Here is a 23,064-nt window from a genome sequence, read left to right as displayed (position 1 = left end):
ATGCGAGAGCTTCGATCGCCCCAATGTTGGAGCTTTGACCACCCCAATGCGGGAACTTCGATCGCCCCGATGGATGTTTCGACTGCCCCGACCGCAAGAGAATAAAGAGGAAGAAGATTGGACTTTATTGCCTTCCATCACAGTGAGGAATGTGGGGAATCCACTGTGGTGGATGTTTATGTTAACTTTTATGTAGTTGTGTGTCTTGTTGCTTTTTTTTCGTATGGTTGTATGGTAATTTGCATATTACTGTACCTTCATTGGTACATGATAATAAAAGACCTTTGAAATTACATTCCGTGATAGCTCACCTTTTATAGAGATCCTGGACTGCACCGCTCCGACACGTGAAGAGATAGTCTTCCAATATCTTCAACTGATCTCTACTCTTACGAGCCCGAGCCATGTGTTCAACGTACTGATAGAGACTTCCATTTATCACATCAAGATCAATGAATGGCTCATTTTGGACCTGCTGCAGGAACCTTGCTGCCACATTGGAAACCTTTGTTTGAAAATGCAGAAACATCAACTTGAATAGAGAAAGATATCGTTAACTATTGCTTATTATTCCAAAACAGTAATTTCCTTGACAATAACAATCGCTCTAAGAGAATTTGTGCAACACCACATTAGTGCTACTGCAAGTAATTTTAAATTGGAGCACACACCAAGATTTTCTGCTTACAGCAAAAACATTGCTGATATTTTTCCTGAGTGGAATTGTAAATATTACTATTCCTTGTACCTGAACCATGAAAGAGTTGCCTTACTTGAATATCCTTTCATTATATCATATGGGCAGGTAGGGGTGGGTAATAAACAGCATCTCAGTTGCTGCAAACTCTCGGCTGCTGGAAAACATGGCAAATGGCTTTGTCTCTCTATTTTCCAGCTTCATATTTTTGTGTGCTTCCAATTTAAAGTGCATTTCACAGGTAAATTACTGGATAATGAGAACTTTACATATGAATGTTCACATGAAATCCATGCTGATATAGAAATGGGGCAACATGTGCTCTTCAGTAATATTTTAAAACATTAACACAATGTGCAGTGAGCACACTCACCCCTCGTTTAGTCAGATCCCAGTTATGCATCATTCTGGATGGAATAATAGTCTCTGTATCCTGATGACACATTTCACAATAGTAGAGGCCAGAATATGCACAAACCTTGGCTTTGCCAAATGAAAATCCTATTTTCTGAGAGCATCCTTATAAACACAGAAAAATATTACGTTAATATTTTCAACCAATAAAAATGTTTTTTTTTAATTATTTAAAGTTAAAAAAGAGTAGATTACAATTCTATAACATGAACTTAGTTGTTTAAGGGCCTGAATGAAAATTTAAATTTGTGTGCAATTCAGATGTTGATATTGAAATGGTGAAAGTAAATAACTACAAAGAAAAAGGCTATCAAGAAACAATAAACAGGTATGAAGGGAAAAAAGTTAATGGCAAGTGAGTAATCTATTTTTATTAAAATTCTGAAAGGCTTTGGCAGAGTTGATAAAGATATTTCCACTGTATGAATAAAACGAAGTTGACCATAAATACACAAATGTACTAATAAACCAAAGGAGCTTCCTACTCAAAGTTGTAAAGAATTTGGATCTAAGTACCACATTGAGCAGTTGAAGTGAATTATATATGCATTTTAAATACATAAATAAATGCGAGGAAGAAATGACTGGAATGTTGTGCTGATGGGGTTAAATAGATAAAAAGATCAGCTGTGTAGAATATTATCTTCGTGGGCTAGTTAGTCCAAATTGCCTTTTGCTGGGCTGTAGATGTGATGTGCACAGGAACAGGTTATACCCGTTTCCAGGTTTCGGCATTCTGATCACTTATCCATATGTAATTCGAGATGAGAAAAAACAGGAACATGTGCTTCTATTGGAGCCTGCCTGATTTTACAGCATATGGGGTTGCTCTCTGGCAGACATAATTTAGAACCTTTCAGCGTTTGCAATTTGTCTGTATAAGCAGAGATAAGTCTGATGCGTATACAAGGTACAATTAAGCTGTGGTTGTGAATTCTCTTTCCCAATTAGGTTAAATGCATCGAGTAATATAGCATGGAATCAAGCCTTTAGGCCCATCATGTCCATGCCATCAAACACTTATTTACATTACACCATACTGCTATATTTGTTTTAAACTCCTCACATTCCCATTAACTCCCCCAGATACTACCACTCACAGCACCAGAGGAAACTTATAGTGCCTGTTGAATCTATAAACACTGTGGATCTTTGGGATGCCAGTATTGTGGAGTATTGTGTGCAGTTTTGGTCCCCTAATTTGAGGAAAGACATTCTTGCTATTGAGGGAGTGCAGCATAGGTTTACAAGGTTAATTCCCGGGACTGTTATATGCTGAGAGAATGGAGCGGCTGGGCTTGTATACTCTGGAGTTTAGAAGGATGAGAGGGTATCTTATTGAAACATATAAGATTATTAAGGGTTTAGACACGCTAGAGGCAGGAAACATGTTCCCGATGTTGGGGGAGTCCAGAACCAGAACATTAAATCGTACACTTAATAAATAGGAAAAACAATCCATCATTCGTCACATTTGCTTGAACTACTATCCTGGATATTGGACGTTCATCTTTAGACTGTCTATTTCCTTCAAAATTGGAATTGCAGATCAATGCTGTTATTATGAGAATTAGTAAAAAGTTGGTCCCAAACTATGCAGAATTTATATTATCTAGAAAGTGTAAAGGCTGTTGAAGAAACAAAGCTGGTGACAAAATTAACGGTGAGTGGCAGGTTAGGCAAGTCGGCTAGTTGGAGCTAACAAAGTGCAACACAAATAAATGAGTGCTTATGCTTTTAAACTGTGAAGTCAAGTTTTACTATATGGAAGGATCATGATGCCAGTTCGTGGAACATGGAGAGTAAATGTGCATCTATTTACACTGAAAACAATTAGGAAGCATGGATCCAAGAAATTGGGAGTAACAGTGTGAGAAAGTCTGTAGCCCAATTAAATAGTTTCCGTGAACTATCACAAATTCTATAGCAAAACACAAAGTGCTGAAAGAATCTTGCTTAAGATTCCAGCAAATGCAGTTTCTTGGGTTTTTCTGAATGTCTACACTTAGTTTTAATCACCATTTTCAAGGGAAGATATAATTGGTTTGGTAACAGTGGAGTACTGATTCACGAGATTGAACCCAAACTGGGTCATGAAGTGTTATCTTCACTCGCTGGAAGAAACTGCCTTTCAACTCACCCTTGTCAGTTTCTCTCACTGGAACATACATAATTCCAACAAGAATTTACATGACAGAATGAAAAGGGTTGTTCGCTCAGGCATAATCTAGAGCTGGGGCATTGAAACAGGATATGGTCGTCTTGGATTAACAAGAAAACATCTCTTTGGTCAGAGATTTGTACATCTTTGGCATTGTTACAGAGAGGCAGTGAATGCTTAAGCATTGAGTACATTTAAAGCCAACATTCATATTTTCTGACACTAACAAAACTTGGATAGAGGGATTGAGTTGGAAAATGAAAATACAAGTAGAAATCAACCATGATCGTATTCAGTGGTACAGCATGACAACAAGCTGTATGATTTATGCTTGCATCTTTGTTTTTATCTTGCCATACCTGCACATTGAAATTTCTGCAAATCCAACCCTTTTTCTATGGGTACAACAGTCAAATGCTGTAGAAGGCTCTTGTGTTCCCCCAAGCCCAGCTCCACAAGTCTTTTTTCATTCTTCTCGAAGCCTGTGTTTGCTGCCAAGGTATCTTCTTCTGCTTCTAAGAAGGATGATAGAACTGCTCGAATCAGTTCACGCCACGATCTTGCTTCTGCACCACTTTCTGCCTGAAGTCTCAGAGTAACCTCAGATGTAATTAATTTAAAGTTAGCTGGACCGCCCAATGCAGTGTCAGGTATAACATCCTTAAAAGTTTCAGTTTTGCAGATGCTGCATAGTACCTTTTGCTGTTCCTGAAATTTGAAATATTTCAGTGCATCCAATGTCAAAGAGAAGATGTAACGAGTCCACCTTTTGCCTGTTAACAAGTATAGTACAGTCTCTTTAATTGCATCTAACTGCGATTCTGCCTCAGAAACCCAATTAAAATCTCGTTGGAAGCCATTCTCTTCCTTGTGATTTAACTGGTGAGCAGAGTGAAGGACATGTGGCTCAGAAACTGAATCGGGTTTCTCATTCATTGAGGCCTCTACATGAGATGATTCTTGTTTTGAAGTTCGGTGAGGTCGACATTGTTCTAATGCTTCCCGAATTCGATCAATCCAGTCCTCTGCTTCATCTCGAGAGGGTGCTCGGAGGTACAACTTCTTGCCAGCAAAAACCACATGAAACCTTCCATCACTGTGTGCACGTCCCAGTAGTTCACACCTTAGTAAAGAGCAGTTCTCATAACAATTGCGGTCATCGTCACTCTGGTACAGATGAAACTCGAAAGGTGATAACTCACAGTAATACTCTTTCCAAATACCAACATGACCTCTCCTCTCTAAATTGCCCAACTTCAGAAGTCCACGAAACGGGTTTGAAATACCTGTTAAAATACATGTCAATTAAAGAAATTTTCCAAATTCTGTAACAGATAAAGACAGTACAATCAAAACTATTATGCTATGAGTTGTCTCGGAACCAGAGTAATCCATCTTAACTTTGCCAAGGATACAGTGAATATATTCACATCTTGGATGTTTTTAAGAATAAAGATCAGGATAGACCTTGGGATCAACCTGGGTCTGTATATTGGTGTCGTGTAGTAAACGGTCTGGACTGGGGGTTGCTGTGACTTACAGTATCCTGCAATGTTTGCTCATGGAAAATATATTGTTGGGCTAGTGTTGCAAATAGCCCAGCAAGAAAGCATGGAAATTCTCACCTTTGAATATGATGTTAAGGATTAAAGACTAGAGGCTTGACCAGATAATGTAGAATTGCACTCCAATGGCGTTGGAGTCTTTCATATCGGGTGAAGCTAAGACCTGTCCATCACTTAGGGCTGTAAAACATTCCATGCCTCGAAGTAAAGAGCAGAGAGAATCTCTATGGCTTTCTGGCTTATATTTATTCCTCAACCAACTGCAGAACAGATTACATGGTTGTCATCATGTAGTTGGTTCAGAGATCTGACTGTGAATACACATTATCTTACAAGTGAGACCATATGGTACACAACACCTGAGGAAGTCAAGACCTCATGGAACTCTGTTTTTCATAAAAGCCTTTAAAATTGGAAGAATTTGGATTTCAACATTAAAATTATTCATTGGAAATCATTAATGAGCAGAAATTGCAGAGATCAACAGTGAGCAGCAATGCATTCTCTAAAATTATTCTTACTACCACCCTTGAAGCTTGATCAATCAGAAATGGCAAATTTGTTACAGCATTAGCCATATTTAAAAAAAATCATTGTTAAAAGATTTGACTAATTTTCTGTAACACATGCCCCTTGGTGTAAAAAAGTTACTTTTGTGTATGTAAATTGGTTGATGGTTTGTTTATTCAATAGGATTAAAGTGTATAAGTACAACATTATATTATATAAAAAGACAAAGCAGTCTAAAATTAAGAAAAAAAAACTGCATGCATAGTATCATTCATCAGCCAAAATATTAACAATTAAGTTCTATTTTAAAAGCCTGAGAAGATTCTTGTGGTTATTCTACCTAGGTATAACCTTTTGATTAACCAATATGAAGAGTGTCAAAAAGAGACAAAATGCTGGAGTCACTCGGCGAGTTGTGGAGCATCTCTCGAGAGCATGGATGGGTGACGTTTCAGTTCAAGATCCTTCTTCAAACTGATTGTAGTGGGATGGGGGGAGGGGGGTGGGGGTGGAGAAAGCTAGAAGAGAGGTGGGGCATCACAAAGCCTGGCAAGTGATAAGATACATGTGGGGGGGGGGTGGTAAAGATAAAAAGTGTGAGTCAAGGATAGAAGATATTCAAATTGTTAAGTCAGGGGAAGGAATATAGGTGGAAGGGGAGGGGAAGGGAAGAAATGGGTGCCCATTCACATGTACACCTGTCACATTCAGGGATTCCTTTTCACTTCGCTCTGGCATAAACTGTTGAGAAGGAAGTTTCTTGAAAATGAGATTTATTTTTTTTTATTTTTGTGTTTATTAGTGGCTAATATGCAGTCACAGATATTCAATACTTGACCTCATTTAACAGTAGCAAGAGTAGCCTATTTAACGCTAGCAGCCTAATTTCACAACTGCATCTCACAGACATAATCTTCATTGCTGGATGCAGTATTTCTGCAAATTACAATTCTTCAGCATTATACCATTTTAATGCAAAGAAAGCAAGCTGCCTTAACACCTCTATTGATTTACTTACAATATGCTCTATCACTATGACTATTGTCAGAAAACAACAACAGATATCCTGTTGTACCATTTTATATCTGGGTTTAGACATTTTGTTTAAAGGGAACTTAATGTAACAATATTTGTAATATCTAAATTCTAAATTAAAAATAATCTAGTTTTCTTTGTGATTACACTGACTCCTTACCAGATTATAATGCTGTATTCTAAACTAAATATGTCTTCAATCTTCTGTTATCACTCAATTGGACATTCATTTGTATACTTCCATGAAAAGATAGAACAACATATGTCGAGCTTCTCACTACCACAGTCAATCCTTAGCCAATCGCATATAACAAATTCCAGGATATCAAAAAATGATGCATCAATTTTAGCTTTCCTTCCTTCATACAATAGGAACCATAAGCCCAGAAGGCATTACCTAGGATAGAAATCTGAAGGTAAGGAGATCTGACCGTATGAAGGTTAATCTTTGTAGCTTCCTATAATGTTGACGATTTTGAGCTAGAGATCACAAAAGCCATCAGAAAGTCCTGTAAATTTACCTTACAGGTGTCGCTACTATCTGAAGAAGGGTCTCGACCCAAAACGTCACCCATTCCTTCTCTCCAGAGATGTTGCCTATTCCACTGAGTTACTCCAGCTTTGTGTCTATCTTGTCTAAAGAAAACTGTTTTGGCAGCGGTGTGGCACATTGGCTCCTCAAAACTCAAGAAATCTAAAATCACCAGATACATTGAGGCCACACACTTTCAAGCTAACCCCTTCTTAATGTTGTTGGAATCTAGAGTTCATTCTCCCAACATTGAGCAAAGAAGTCCAGATGAACAATATGGCCAGATATTACAATTAACCCTCAAAATGTTAATGCAAGCTAGCACTATGACTAAAATATTTCTGCTTTAATGCAATAGTATTATCTGACGTAGCTAATCCACTCATAGAATTTGAACAAAATATTTCTGCTTGCTCAGATATTGTAAGGAATGTACTACTTTTGCCCATGTATGTACAAAGCAAAGATTGAATTTAGTGATGAAAATGCCATTTCTAATATTATTTGGTTGCAGTCTTTCATGCAAATCTTTCCTACCAATCTTTCGACGATGGGTCACTTCAAATGATGCTTCCTCTTGACGAAACGTACTCTGCAAGAGCTCGGAAGCTGGTTGTCTATTTTTAGTAGCCCCAGTGCTATTTACATTCATTGGTGTTGTGTCAATAGAGTGATCAGCTGAACTTTCCCCTGTGCTTCGCGGAAGTACTTCTTGAGGGGATGGTTTGCATATGTCATCATCTGATATCCAGCTACTTCGTTTCTGAAATAGTCAATTTTATGTTTGTAAGAATTTGGAAATTGGGGAAGAAAGGGCACTATTTACTAAAAGATGAAACAAGCATGACAATACAAACATTAAAACGATCCCGCTTTAAATTAATTTTTCCTTTCACAGTAGTTCATCCTCAACCTGATTGTATTTAGGCTGCTCACCATGAACATAAAATTTGAAAGAAATCTCAACTAAATAGATGCTCTGAAGAAATGATAGAAAATACTATGCAATAGCTTTACAGCAGTCTCGACAGCTACAGTACAACATTTCAGTATTTGAAAATCAATAATAACACATTCGGAAAGAGTTATGCAGATCATTTTCTCTTGCTTCGGTGCAATTATGAAATCGAACAAAGGCCAGAACTACAGCATATGGTAAATAAATTAACTCACATGATTATCTCCTGGTTCAGTCAAGTGAGTGCTGTGAACACTCAATGCATTCTTTTGGTCTGTCACATGAGCAATTCCGCTCACAACGGAAACTTGAACTGCAGCGTCTACTTCCTGTTTCTGGCATGCTGCAGATTGCAAAATTCTCTGGGAGTTGTAATCAGATAACCTTTCAGAATTGACAGGATTTAGCATCTTTTCACTGTGAGAAGCAACAGTTTTACTGCCATTTTCAAGATGTGATCCATAAGCAGTTTCTGGATGGTGCAAGGCTGAAACATGGGTAGAGGATGGGCTTTCAATTTTATGGCTTTCTATTGTCCTTGCATTTGTTTCCTCATTGCATGTATGTTGGTCAACCAATTTACCTGACTGAGCATTCAATGCAATATCAACTGCTGGAAGCATTGAGGATAATTCAGGCTGTGATATAGTAATTGAAACATTGCAATCCAGGGAAACTGGTATTTGGTCTTCTCCAAGTTCATCCGGTGTCCTTTAAAAAGGAAAAAAATCTGTTAAATCAATAATCAATCTAAAGGAGCCACACAAACAGCCTTACACAACGCCGTAGCATGGATGGGTTGATATCAATTTGGCAGATCAGGTTCTGAATCTATTCTCCAATATCATTAACTAACGATGCATTCAGAAAGCACAGGCATCTGTGAACTCAATACATTATCATCTGATGCACTCATAAATGACTTCTATAAAATAGATTCAACTGCAAAAAACACATTAAAATTTATTGACGAGCAAGTTACGTTGAACTACCGTGGAGAGTACGGTGTTCGATTCTGACCAACACACAAGAGGAAATATGCGTAGGTCCTAGAGATGCAGAAAAGATCGAGTGTAATATTTAACCTATAAAGTTAGATGAGAGATGGGTTGTTACTGGAAGAGTAAAGGTGGCCGAAATTTGATGCAGTTTTGCATGATCAAGATAGACTTGGACATAAATATAAAATTATTTTCAGCCAATGACCAAGAACCAGAGGACACATACAATATGGGACAAAAGTTAGGAAATTCAAGCAGAGCCATAGTAAAATAACACCATGCAAATTAAGGTACAACAATCATAAACCTTAACTTTGCAGAAAGCAGCAACTACAATCATGCCACCTAAATAGGATATAACCACTATAATCTAATCTTCTAAAATAGACACAAAAAATGCTGGAGTAACTCGGCAGGACAGGCAGCATCTCTGGATAGAAGGAGTGAGTGACATTTCAGGTTGAAACCCTTCTTCAGATTTCAGAAGCACGATTACACAAATTATATCAACATTGGCTGCAAAATTGATAGAAAGAAAAAATATTTAAACACAGAAAGGTATCAATTGACAGAACGACATCAAAATTGCAAATGCAATTCACCTTGGAGGTATTATACTTGGGAAGTATGAGCAAAGTGATAGCATGCATACCAAAATGTAGAAATGCAAATGAACAAAAGGATCCTAGCGTGTTTACAAATTCCTCAAAATAGCAGAACAAGTTGGATGACTTGCAGCTTGACATCTAAACATCCCTGTTAGGCTGTGGGCGGAGCATCAAAAATGTGTCTAGAAATAGGATTTCGTGACCCAAGTCACCAAACTACATGAAATTTTCACATATTGTGTAATTTTTTTAATATAAATCATCCCTGAAACTCGATATGAAGAGGACTTGCACATTTTTGTTACATTAGAGAAAAACCGGAAAAATGTCGGGAATTTTTTAGTCCAATCAAAGCACGTTTAACATTGAGTTGTCTGCCAGTTGGCCAATCACACGCTTTGTTTCAGGCTAGCACACAAAATGGCTGAGGGGGCTTCACAGATGCCTGTTTTACTGGAGATTCCGTTGTGTTGTTCTGTGGAATAAATGTCGTGGAAACTTGCAGCAGGTTAATTGTATTTAGTGGGAAAAGCATTAAAAAGGCTGAAGAAAGTGCTGCGAAGTGGATTAAAGTGCAAGAAAGCCTTCAAAGTCCCTGCTGATGTGCTGGAACACAAAGAAGGCCCCCAGGAACCAACTCTAACTAAAAGGTAAGACTAAAGTCTGAATTTATGAAAATCTATCTGTATGGACTTTAATTAATTTAATATAATGTGAATAAATTCATTTGGACTTTAGCAGAATGAAAGCACCATAATTTGAGGAAGGACATTCAGAGGTTGCCACTGTTCTATGTGCTGTCAGCTTTATTTGAGAAATGACAAAATCTGGAACTAAGCCAGAACCAAGGAATGAACTCCAATGCATATATAGTAAAGCTTGAACTTCCAGGTTACACTTCAGTTACTTCCTATATGCTTATACCAAGAAGAATAAAGCACCCTTGACATCAGTCTGAAGAAGTATCTTGACCCGAAACATCACCCATTCCTTCCCTCCAGAGATGCTGCTTGTCCCGCTGAGTTACTCCAGCATGTTGTGTCTACCTTCGATTTAAACCAGCATCTGCAGTTCTTTCCTACACATAATAAATCCCCATTTGGTATATTTTTATTTTAAAATACTGATCAAAAGTTATGTCACCCACAATTACAAATTCTTATCCATATCCTTCACCAATTGAATGGTTTAGTGTCACTAATGGAATATTTAAATAATGGCATCCCAAACAAAGTATATGTAATTTGCTCAAAGTATATATAATTCTTAAGTACATGTTAAACGGTAGCGATGTTACAAAACTTACCCTCAGCGGCGCTGCAGTTCTGCCACTGGCTTTGGCGCCTTTGAGGGGGGGGGGGGGGGGGGGGATTGTAATTTATTTACCTATCTGTTAAATGCCGTTTTCTCCTGCCTGTCAGAGGCGGACTTCCTCGGGCTGCTAGCTGCTAGCTGCCGAAGAATAATCAATCCGACTTCCGTTCCCGATTTTTTTTTAAATTCGCGAGACAATTTAATAATTTGATTAAAAAAAATAAAAATAACTCCCTCAAGGCCTACAACGTGAAGGATGGGACAAAACAAAGGGTAAGTCGTTTATTTTACATATAAGCTTGCTTCTTGGGATGGCTTTAATCTAATTTTACGCTGCGAAAATGTGATTTGGGCCCCATACGAACCAGCAGTGTTTTTCCTGCCTATATGGAGTTCAAATTCACCGCAAATGCAACGTTCCAATCGATCGCGTTCCAGAAAAACCCACCCGCAAGATGATTTAAATGCTCTTTGTTTTAGACAATCATGTCATAAGAGCATCTAAAGACATTATACTAAATATCAGTTTTAGTCCCGTGTATTGTGCAAAAAAAAAATAATTTTGATTATATTGCGTGGATGTTTATAGATTAATTTATGGGAATTAAACATTAAATTCCTTCCATCTGGCATGTAAATTCATGACAGTGAGATTTAAATATTGTGAATTCTTATGTGAATGGGATTAGTTTGTTATTTGGGTACTTAGGCTATTTTAAAAATATATAATTTTCTTAGGAAATGGAATCGACAGGACATTTTTAATGGGAAAGTAGTGGGCAGAAAGGCATGTCATGCGTGGTTTGAAGAGCAAAAACTTGTAGTTTACAATGCCAAAATTGAAAAGTTGAGGAAAAACAAGGTGTACAGAGTTGCTTATTAGTTACAATCTGAGGAGTATGATGATGCTACTGATTATGATATGCCAATGTACCAGCTAGCAACTGATCTTCTCCATAAAGACTTGGTCTATTGCTAGAAATTGTAATTTATTTACCTATCTGTTACGGACGTACAGCATATAATACAATAATATTAACGTTCTGATCTTGAGAATATCACATTTTTGAATTTTCAAGGCAGTCTGGGTGTTTATTACTATTTCCGTCACAACGGTCAATTTTGTAATTAACTACAATTAGGTAATGAACTAGTTATATGCTTTAATTTCAGGTCATCCAAGTAAGATGTTTTATATTTGTTTCAGAATGCTTCAATCTATAATAACTGAACATTTCATTCAGTTCTCTTAATTTTTAAGTACGTTATAGGCAAAGATTATAGAGGATCTTTGGTTATAGGCTTTTGATTGTCCTCGATCACAGCTTTTGTGTTCAGTCAATGCAAAAGCAATAGGGAACAAGATGCTAATTTCCGAGAATGAAAATGGCCATAACCTTTTTAATACTGAAGATATGAAAATGAATTAGGTGTCAAATTAAACTTCATTTTATGCCTTATCTGATGGGATAAATTGCAGACTTGATTTTTAAAATCTCAAAATTTTAATAAAATCTAAACATTGCTATAAAACATATTTCTATTTATTCAGAAATCTTGAGAGATCTAAAAAAATCATACATTCTAGCTTTAGGTTTTACAACATTTTCTATTTAAATAAAAAGGTAGGAAATTATTACATACAAGGTTGTAAGAGACACAAGCAGGGTAAATACTGAGCAGCTCCTCTGCTTACAAAATCTAGAGCAGTGGAGCATGATGTCAGGATAAGGAATCAGAAGTGAGATAAAAGGAGCGAGACCAAACGTAGACTGGGCGATCGTTTCGCTGAACACATTCGCTCAGTCCGCCTGAGCCAACAATTAAAGTGCTAAACACTTTAATTGTCATTCCCATTCTCACACTGACATTACTGTCCAAGGTCTACTCCATTTGGCACAGTGATGGGCCTGTCCCACTTAGGCGATTTTTCAGGCGACTGCCGGCCACTGTCAAGTCGCCTGAAAAACTGGGTTTCACCAGCGCCTTATGCAGGCAGGGGACAGGGCAAGCGAGGGAGCGTTGTCTGAGTGAAATTCACACGGTGCAAAGCCAATGTGAATCAGACACACAGGAAGGTTGGCGCTGTAATTAAGACGGTAAAAGCACAGTGTATGGGAAGGGTCCCATAAGTCTTTTAAAAGAGTGGGGGAGAGGGGGGAAGAAGGAGTGGAGACAACTTTTAAGAAGCCAGAGATATACGGCTGTGAAGTTCGTCACCTTAACATTACCAGTTGGTTATCCTTGGTTCTGAAAACTACTGTTTATATATTTTTTCCCCAATGAGCCAATGAAATTCACCGGTCAGCACCGGCTACAAACTACGAGAAACTTCAACCTCCTGGCAACCCACTAGAACCTCCTGGCGACCAACCTACGGCACAAGAATTCTCGCTACTCTCCATGGCGGCGTCATTCTGGTCGCCGCTAATGTTTCAACATGTTGAAAAATTCCCGGTGACCCAGAATGCGGGAACTCATCCCGACCATGAAGGCGACTACCCGGCAACCACCCGCGAACATATGGCGACCATGTGGCGACCGCAGTCTCCTGCAGTTGGACAGGCCCATGAGGCAAAACGCAAATTGGAGGAACAGCATCTCACATTTCGCTTGGGCAGCTTACAGCCCAGTGGTATTAATATTGATTTCTCTAACTTTAAGTAACCTCAGCATTCCATCTCTCTCTATCTCTCCCCCACCCAAGTCTTACCAGCTTCACGTTTTTACACAACAGCTAACAATGGCCTGTTGTCGTTAATCATCGTTACTTTTTTTGCATATCTTTCATTCATTGTTCTATCTCTCTCAACATCATCGTCTATATCTCTCGTTTCCATTTTCCCTAACTAATCTGAAGAAAAGTTTCGAAACCACACCCATTCATTCTCTCCAGAGATGCTGCCTGACCCGCTGAGTTACTCCAGCTTTTTATGTCTATCTATATGAGATAAACGGAAATGTCTTTACGTTGAGGGCTGAAAATCTTTGTATTCTATATCCAGTTTCAAATACTCATTGCTCATTTGTTAAACATCATTAAGACTAAGATTGATTGATTTTTAGACAGCAAGGGAATCAGAGAATATGGGGAACTTGAAAGCCAAGTCGGCAAGACAGAATTAAACAACTGAATGGTGGAGCATATCTGATGGGATGTTATGGTCTACTTTGGCTTCTATTTTTACATCCTTATGGGAAATATACTGATGAAAGACCTGAATTGGATGTCTTTTGAATTGTTAACATAGCCACGACCCAAGATCAACTGTCATAGCTCCAAAACCAAACCCATACGGGGCACAATAAACCTAACTGCCATAAATGAATTTCATAAAGACACAAATTTACTATTTTAAAAGGTAGAGTCATACAAGACAAATACAGGCCCTTCAACCCAACTTGCCTATGCGGACCATAATGACCCATCTACACTAGTCCCACCTGCCTGCATTTTGTCTGTCTGTCTGTCTGTCTGTCTGTCTGTCTGTCTGTCTGTCTGTCTATCTTTAAAACTCTGTGGCTGGCTGACTGGCTGTGTGTGTTTCTGCCTGACTTGTGGGTGCCAGCCTTTGATTCGTTGCTACGCCAAAACCAGACCCAGAAACGCCGAGATTTTTTCCATTTCGGTAGAGATTTCACTTTTCATTCCAAGTATCCACTCCACATTAAATTTTGTCGTCTTTATGTACACATTTTAAATAAAATCCTTCTCCCCCCCCCCCCCCTCATTTTGTCGCCTCCTGCTGGCCAGCGACCATAATGGCTGGTGTGGGGGTGGTTAATGTGTGTGACACCCAATGCCCCCCCCCCCCCTCAACTGCACGTTTGGGGAACAGACCCAACGGGTCTGCACTTGGTCTAGTATCCTCTAAACCTTTCCTACCAATGAACCTGTCCAAATGTCTTTTAAATGTTATTATGGCACTTGCTTCAGCTTCTTCCTCTGGCAGCTCATTCCATATATCCCACCACCTTTCGTATGAAAAGGTTGCCCCTCAAGTTCCTATTAAGTCTTCCCCCTCTCACCTTACACCTATCATCTTGTTCTTGATCCTCCTACTGGGTAAAAAAAGTGCATTGACCTGATCTATTCCCCTCATGATTTTATACATCGTTATAAGTTCACCCCTCTGCTTCTTGCACTCCAAGGAATAGTCTTGGTCCGACCAACCTCCCTGGTCTGACCTCAAGTCCTGGCAACATTCTTGTTAATCTTCTCCACACTTTTTCTAGCTTAACAACATGCTTCTTATAGCAGGGTGACCAAAACTGAACACAATACTCCAAATGCAGCCTCACCAATGTATTGTACAACTTTAGCATGACATCCCAACTTCTACATTAAATTTCCTGACTGATGAAGGCAAATGTGCTGAAAGCTTTCTTGACCAACCTATAGTACCTTGACGCCACTGTCAAGAAGTCATGTTCCTGCAATCCTGGATCCCTCTCCTCTACCACACTCTCCAGTGTCCTGCCATTCACTGCGAAAGTCAGCCCTGCTTTAACTTCTCAAAATACAACACCTTGCACATCTGCATTAAACTCCAATAACCATTCCTCTCTTCTCTTTCTCTTTATTAATTTATTGAACATGTTAAAAAAATACAAACACAAATAAACTTGTAAGCAATAAAAAAAGAAAATACACAAAGGAAAACAAACAAATAAGTAACTCAAATAATACAAATAATATCGTTCATGTTCAAAAGGGGTAAGAAGAAGTTTGAAAACTTTTCTGGTCCTACCCCCTCTTATTTTCTATTCATTTTCATGGAAAAACAAAATAATGGGAACAAATGGACCAAAATCTGTTGAACAGTCCACAAACAAGAAATAACCAAACAGAAAAGAAAATCACTGGTCCAGCTCATAACCATTCAATCTTTTGTTTCTGAAGAGTGTTTTTAGTTTGAATAGAGTCTTACATTTTTTCAGCTCATCATGGCAGTTATTCCAGAGACTAACACCCTTTGCTGTAACACAATGGAGTTTTGCATTAGTTCTTATTGCCGGTTTTTCGAATATATAGGTTCCTCTCAGGTTGTGTTTGCTTTCTCTCCGTTGGAACAACCCCTGGATATTACAAGGCAATTGCTGATTAGCTGCTTTGAACATAATTTGGATAATTTTATAATCTGTCAGATCTTGAAATTTTAATGTTTTTAGTCTGATAAATAATGATTTTGTTGATTGTCTGTAGGTGGTTTTATGCATAATTCGTATTGCTCTTTTTTGGAGGATGAAGATTGGATGTGTATTTGTTTTGTATGCGTTCCCCCATACCTCCACACAGTAGATCATGTATGGGAGTATGAGGGAGCAGTACAACATATACAGGGACGCTTGATTTAGTAGGTCTCTGGCTTTATTCAGTATTGCAATGGATATTTTGGCTTTAATATAATTTATGTGAGGTTTCCAAGTTAATTTGTTGTCAATTAATACTCCAAGAAATTTTATTTCAGATACTCTTTCTATTTCTGTGCCATTTATCATGAGCTTTTTCTCTGTGTTGGTTGATCGATTTCCAAATATTATGAATTTTGTTTTACTTAAATTCAATGTGAGTTTATTTTCGTCAAACCAGATCTTCATCCTGCTCAATTCCTTTTCCATACTATCCAGGAGCTGTTCCAAGTTGTCTCCACAGCAGAGTAAGTTAGTATCATCAGCAAAGAGAATAGTTTCAAGAGTTTTTGACACTTCACATATATTATTGATATACAAAATGAATAATAATGGCCCTAACACTGAGTCCTGGGGCACCCCACACGTAACCTGCAGTAATTGCGATTTATGGTTTTGTATTTCGACATATTGTTCCCGGTTCTGTAGGTAGCTGGATAGCCATGATAGTGCGATGCCTCTAATACCATATCTTTGTAGTTTCTTTATTAATAACTCGTGGTCTACGGTGTCAAATGCTTTTTTTAAGTCCAAAAAAATCCCAACTGCATACTCTTTATTTTCTATTGCCGTAGAGACTGACGGAAGCGTGGCTGCCATTCTGCGCCTACGGCCCCTCCAACCACCACCAATCACTCACACACATTCACACACATTCACACACAGGCAAAGGTGGGTGAAGTGTCTTGCCCAAGGACACAACGACAGTATGCACTCCAAGCGGGATTCGAACCTGGCCACCTTCCGGTCGCCAGCCGAACACTTAGCCCATTGTGCCATCTGTCGTCCCATCATTTACTGGACAATTCAATGCTGGAACGATCTCTTTCCTGAAACGTTCATTTTGTTTTTCCTCTCACAACTGCACCTGACCCGTGGAGTATTTCCAGCATTTCCTGTTTTTGTTTTGGACTTCCAGCACCTGTCGTATTCTTGACTGACATTCAAACTCATTATATAAGAGAAAATGAAATGGTGTAAATGACAACACTGTGATACAAGGAGAAAAGTGACACTTACACTTGCAGAGATTGGCTGGAGCTTTCGGCACTGGCAATGCCTTTGTCGGTCTCACACGACCACAATTCCTCCGTCGTTTGGTCAGGACTCTTCATTCCGTTTGACTGAAGGAGGCTGTCAGAGCTCAAGCTGGATGAGAGTTGGGATGATCCAGTTGTTTCCAAGCTCAACGTAGAGGATGCAGCCTTTAGTTTACCCAATTGACTGTTCTGCAGAGCTGTAGAACTGGTATGAATCACCTCAATGATATCAGAACCAGAGGACTGAGAAGCTGAATCCCAAGAACCTTTCCTCCTTCCTTCGGATAAGTTTGGCGATGACGTTTCTGCCAGTTCTTGTCCCGAGTATAAGCCAGCCAACACGAGGGGAGTGGTAGTCCATTCATTTAGAACAGCTGATTTGTAAGACAATGTAAATGAAAGAGATGACAGGCCTTGCAGATAGCTCAGTAGAACCTCACTGTCTTCTGTATCAAGAAGCAAAGCCACGGGATGGTAGAAGTCATATAGACTGTCCTTTTCACGAAGTAGGGACAATAAGTAACACTCCATCAGGCCATCATTAAGTGCAAGTCTTACCCATGCCCGACATCGGCCCACATCAGTGTTAATAAAGTTCAATTTCTCCAGATCTGTCACAACATCACTGAAAAAATGTTTACAAAAAGAATTGGTGTGTTAAATATAATTTCAAACAAACTTTTGAGTTTGAGGACAAAAACATCCTAATATTACAATGCTAAATAACAAGGGCTCAGATTTTCCAGGGTAAAATTGGTAATTCCCTGTAAAATGTCAGGAAACTCAGGACTCTTGTGCATGTGTTAACAACTCAAGAAGTCTCAAACTTCCTTATATGTTCTTGGAGTTTTTGTTGGTTATACTTCAATAATCAACTCTTCATGGGTTCTACCAGTGGAGCATAAACTCAACAAATCCCCAGTAATTTTATATTACGTAGTTGAATCGATTTAGACTTAGCCTTGAAACTTGATTCATTTAAATGGAGAAGGATAGCTGGGGTGATAATAGGAAGCTATTTACATCTTTTATAAATATATTTAACTTTAACAGCTGACTGAGCAAAATTGTACGAGTTAACTGGTTGCTGATTTTGTTCACCATGTCTCTGGACTAAATTTGCGTTACCTCCTTCTCGTGATGGAATTTGCATGTTGACAACCTCGTCTATCAGGATTGGGATGGGATGCATCTCCAAGGTAGTGGTTTGTGGAAGTACCATTGGAATTAAATGTAAACTAATGGCTAGGTCAGAGTTAAGCAAGGGAGAATGTAAGGATATTGACTTCCAGTCCAACCCAACCCTTGTAAATATTGGTGTCATCTTTATACCTCAAGCAGTACCACTGACGACCACAGACAATGAACAATACTACAGGTACATCATACTTTTTGACCTTATTCAAGTGAATCCTCAATGTTGCTTACAGTAATCTTGTTGGGTGAATTGACGGCAAATGTGCAACATCGCACAGAAAATCATCATAGGTGCTGCATCAGTGACTTTGTGTTTGGGTTTAAAGTGAACCGCAGCACCAATTTAAAAGTATAGCTCCATGCTTCCTCTTTTGAAACCAAAATTTAATTCCTAATTTCTGCATTGATGAATAATATGCAAGGAAAAGCACTTTGCTACTGCTGTCTTCTCTGTGATAAAATTAGGAACCATGGATACAAAATTTTGAAAAGGTTGATTTAACTAGCTTCAGTTATCTAATGTATAAAATTAAATGAACCATGAAGCTAGTGGATGGCATATTAACACATCAAACAAGTTGAAAGAGGAAACCATTAAATCGCACATCTAACACATTTTATTAACCAAGCAAAAAAATGGGGCACTTCTCTAAAATGAAATACTAAAGAAGATCCAGCAGTTCAACTTAAGAGACTATTTAAATTGATAGTCCATCACAGTAACTTACTCGAAAGCCAGACAAATGCAATGTATCAATAGGCCTAGGTTATTCTCCAAAAGCAAGAAATCTGGCACGAAATGCTACACTTGTTGCTTTACCTCCCCCCTTGACTCCATACAAGGACCCAAGCAGTCTTTCCAGGTGCGGCAGAGGTTCACCTGCACCTCCACCAACCTCATCTATTGCATCCGCTGCTCTAGATGTCAGCTGCTCTACATCGGTGAGACCAAGCGTAGGCTTGGCGATCGCTTCGCCGAACACCTCCGCTCGGTTCGCAATAACCAACCTGATCTCCCGGTGACTCAGCACTTCAACTCCCTCTCCCATTCCGAATCCGACCCTTCTGTCCTCGGCCTCCTCCGTGGCCAGAGTGAGGACCACCGTAAATTGGAGGAGCAGCACCTCATATTTCGCTTGGTCAGTTTGCACCCCAGCGATATGCACAATGACCTCTAATTTCAGGTAGTCCTTACTTTCTCCTCCCCTTCTCAGCTCTCCCTCAGCCCACTGGCTCTACCTCTTCCTTTCTTCTTCCCGCACCCCCCCCCCCCCCCCCCCGCCCCCACCCTCACATCAGTCTGAAGATGGGTTTTGGCCCGAAACGTTGCCTATTTCCTTCGCTCCATAGATGCTGTCTCACCCGCTGAGTTTCTCCAGCATTTTTGTCTACCTTTGATTTTCCAGCATCTGCAGTTCCTTCTTAAAAATTTAGCTAGACTCTCCTTTCTGCCAGAAAATGAATCTATAGCATTGGGTTGATCTTTAAATATTTAAGTGTTAATGCACTGCATGAAACAAAACCATTTTTGATGTTACACAATAATTTTATCCTGTGTTACAAATAATTAATCAACAGAAATTATTTTGTTTAGAATGAGTTATGCCCCAAAACAAAGTTCATGGTAATGAGAAGCAAAGAACTACAGATGCTGGTTTATACCAAAGATAAACACAAAGTGCTGGAGTAACTCAGCGGGTCAGGCAGCATCTCTGGAGAAAAAGGATAGGTGACGTTTCAGGTCAGGACCCTTCCTCATTCTGTTTACAAGAGGGAGCGGGTAAAAATAATGAAGATGCTGTGGACGCTAAATTTTGGGGTATTTTTAATGCAGAGATTGACAGGTTTTTAATTAGTAAGTGTGTCAAAGATTACAGCGGGGTAGACTCGACTGGCGCAGCATGGTGGCACAACGGTAGAGTTGCTACCGTACAGTGCCAGAGACCCAGATTTGATCCTGACCATGGATGCTGTCAGTACTGTTTGTACGTTCGCCCTGTGACCACGTGGGTTTTCTCCGGGTACTCCGGTTTCAACCCACAATACAAAGACGTGCAAACTTGTAGGTTAATTTACTTCTGTAAATTGCAAATTGTCCTTAGTGTGTAGATTAGTGATAGTGTACAGGCTGTGATAGTGATAGTGTACAGGCTGGTCGGTGTGGACTCGGAGGGCCGAAGGGCCCGTTTCCACGCTGTATCTGTAAAGTAAAGTCTAAATTAGTGTACGGCAGATTGTTGGTCGGCGTGGGCTCGGTGGGCGAAGGGTCTGTCTCCACACTATCTCTAAACTAAACAAAACAGTGGATGAACGTACATGAAATTCACATTCTAGAAAATAAATTAATTCTACAAAATTTCACCAACTTACTGATGAGTGACCATTTTAAGCAGAGTCCAAAAGACAGGCTGTGGAAGAGGAGCTTGACTGCCTTTCCGTCCTCGGTTTCCTCCATTTGTTTTAATGTGCTTCGATTTCAATCCATGTACAAATATCGACTCCATGACACAGCACAGCACATTTGCGTCACAGTCATCGCTGGTTACAACATTGTCCGAATTTACATACCGCTTCTGCAAGCACTTCAGGGAATGAGCCAGCTTTTGCTTTATCCGCTGAAAATACAAAGTTGTTTACTTTAAATTTACAAACTTCTATTTCAGATAATCATACACAAACAAAAGAAGAAGGATCATGAATCTAACATCATAATCAGCAATTGGTAATTAACTCAGAGCTCATCCAAAAACAAATGATGCCCAAAATGGTGAAACTATTTTCAAAAAATAATTACACATCCCCTCCCAAACACAACTGCAGACGACTTATGAGGAATAATTCAAATATAGGCAGCGCAAATCAAGCAAATCACTTTAGGAGTACAAGGGTTGTAGAAGTACATTAAAGGAGGAAATCAGGAGGGCAAGAAGGAGACACGAGATATTCTTGGCAGAATCCTCAGAGATTCTATAAGTGTATTAAGAGCAAAATGGTAACTGAGGAGAGAACAGGTTCCCTTAAGGATTAGTGCAGTTTTCAGTGGGGAGCCATGGAAGATGGCAAGCTCTTAAATGAATACTTCTCGTCTGCATTTACCATGGAGAAAGTTATTGAAGGAAATTCGGGGAGAAGAATAAAATCCTGCTGCAACCTATCGATATCATGAAAGAGGTGGTATTGGCAGTCTCGAAGTGGATAATTCCCTGAGGCCTGACCAATGGTAGGGTGTTGTGGGAAGCCAAGGAAGTAATTGCTGGGTCCTGGCAGGCCTTTTTGTATCTTCCTTAGACCGAATGGTGGCTACTGGTGTGCCTTTCTGCTTTAAAGAGAGCAACAAGGACAGGCCAGTGAGCCTAGCATCTGCGGAGGAAAAGTTACCAGATCAAAATGTGAGCGGCAGGATAAACTCTTAATCACATAAAGACAAGATATGATTCAGAATAGTCAGCGTGGCTTTGTGGGTGGGAACTTGTATTACAACATCATGTTTTTTTTAATCTAAAGGTGACCAGAAGGATTGTCAAGGGCATGATGGTAGACATTACCAATGCAGGCCTTTGACAAGGTCCTGCAAGAGAGACTGATCCAGTAGGTGAGAAAACATGGGATCCTGGGTGAATTAGCTAATTGGATACAAAATTGGTTCAGTGGATTGAGTCAAAGCATGGTAGAGGAGATTTGTTTTTCAGATAGTGGCAGAAGTGGTCACAAACACACATTTGCCCAGGTTCAGATAGAAAAGCTTTGGATGGACAAATACCAGACAAATGAGACTAGCTCAGAAAGGTAGCTAGGTCAACACCGATGGATTGGGCCAAAAGACCCATTTCCATGCTTTATAACTCCGACTACTATGGTGGAACTGTAACAGAAATGCTGCACAATCGTGGGAATTTTACCAAGCTATTATCATCATAACATTCTCTAGCCACAGGCAAGGTCCCGGAGAACTGGAGAGTGGCCAATGTTGTTCCTTTGTTTAAGAAGTAGAGAGAATCCAGGAAACTATAGGCCTGTCTGCCTCACATCAGTGGAAGGAAAATTCTTCAAGATAGGATTTATTCCCATTTGGAAAAGAATGATTTAAATTGGAATAGCCAGTACGGCTTCCTAAGCAGCAGATTATGTCTTAGTAACTTGATCGAGTATTTTGCGGAGGAGTCAAAGGAGCTTGATGAAGGCAATATGGATGTCGTGCATATGGATTTTATTAATGGGCCTGTCCCACTTAGGAGACTTTTTAGGCGACTGTAGGAGACGTTGCAGTCGCCACATGTTCGCAAGTGGTTGCCGGGGAGTCACCTTCATGGTCGTGAAGTGTTCCCACATTTTGGGAACTAGTCGCGGTCTCATTATGGTCGCCGAGAATTTTTCAACATGTTGAAAAATTAGCGGGGACTAGCAAGAAGTCGCCATGGAGATTAGCAAGAATTCTCAAGCCGTAGGTGGGTCACAAGGTCCTCGTGGGTTGCCAGGAGGTCGAAGGTTCTCTGAAGTTCTCTGAGGTTCTCGTCGGTTGGAGCCGGTGCTGACCGGTGAATTTCATTGGCTCATTGGGGGAAAAAAAAAGGCAAGCAGTAGTTTCCAGAACTAAGGAACTGACCCGTAATGTTAAATGTC

The 23,064-nt window shown here is 39.5% G+C and overlaps 1 protein-coding gene across 4 annotated transcripts in view; it reads right to left on the bottom strand.

Moving 5' to 3' along the window:
* The window catches only part of plekhm1 (pleckstrin homology and RUN domain containing M1), a 65,794-nt gene that overhangs the window by 23,471 nt on the left and 19,259 nt on the right, over positions 1 to 23,064 (bottom strand). For all 4 annotated transcript variants that reach the window (XM_033035428.1, XM_033035427.1, XM_033035429.1 and 1 more), the window contains exons 3-9: positions 20,815 to 21,059; positions 17,228 to 17,872; positions 8,088 to 8,583; positions 7,452 to 7,677; positions 3,632 to 4,558; positions 1,071 to 1,216; positions 312 to 505 (exon numbers count right to left, since the gene is read on the bottom strand). In XM_033035428.1, coding sequence (XP_032891319.1) covers positions 312 to 505; positions 1,071 to 1,216; positions 3,632 to 4,558; positions 7,452 to 7,677; positions 8,088 to 8,583; positions 17,228 to 17,872; positions 20,815 to 21,059 — 2,879 coding nt within the window. The remainder of the gene's footprint in view (positions 1 to 311; positions 506 to 1,070; positions 1,217 to 3,631; positions 4,559 to 7,451; positions 7,678 to 8,087; positions 8,584 to 17,227; positions 17,873 to 20,814; positions 21,060 to 23,064) is intronic.

The sequence above is a fragment of the Amblyraja radiata genome, chromosome 16, assembly GCF_010909765.2.
Source record: "Amblyraja radiata isolate CabotCenter1 chromosome 16, sAmbRad1.1.pri, whole genome shotgun sequence".
Classification (NCBI taxonomy): domain Eukaryota; kingdom Metazoa; phylum Chordata; class Chondrichthyes; order Rajiformes; family Rajidae; genus Amblyraja; species Amblyraja radiata.
This window is presented reverse-complemented; position numbering and strand designations above follow the sequence as displayed.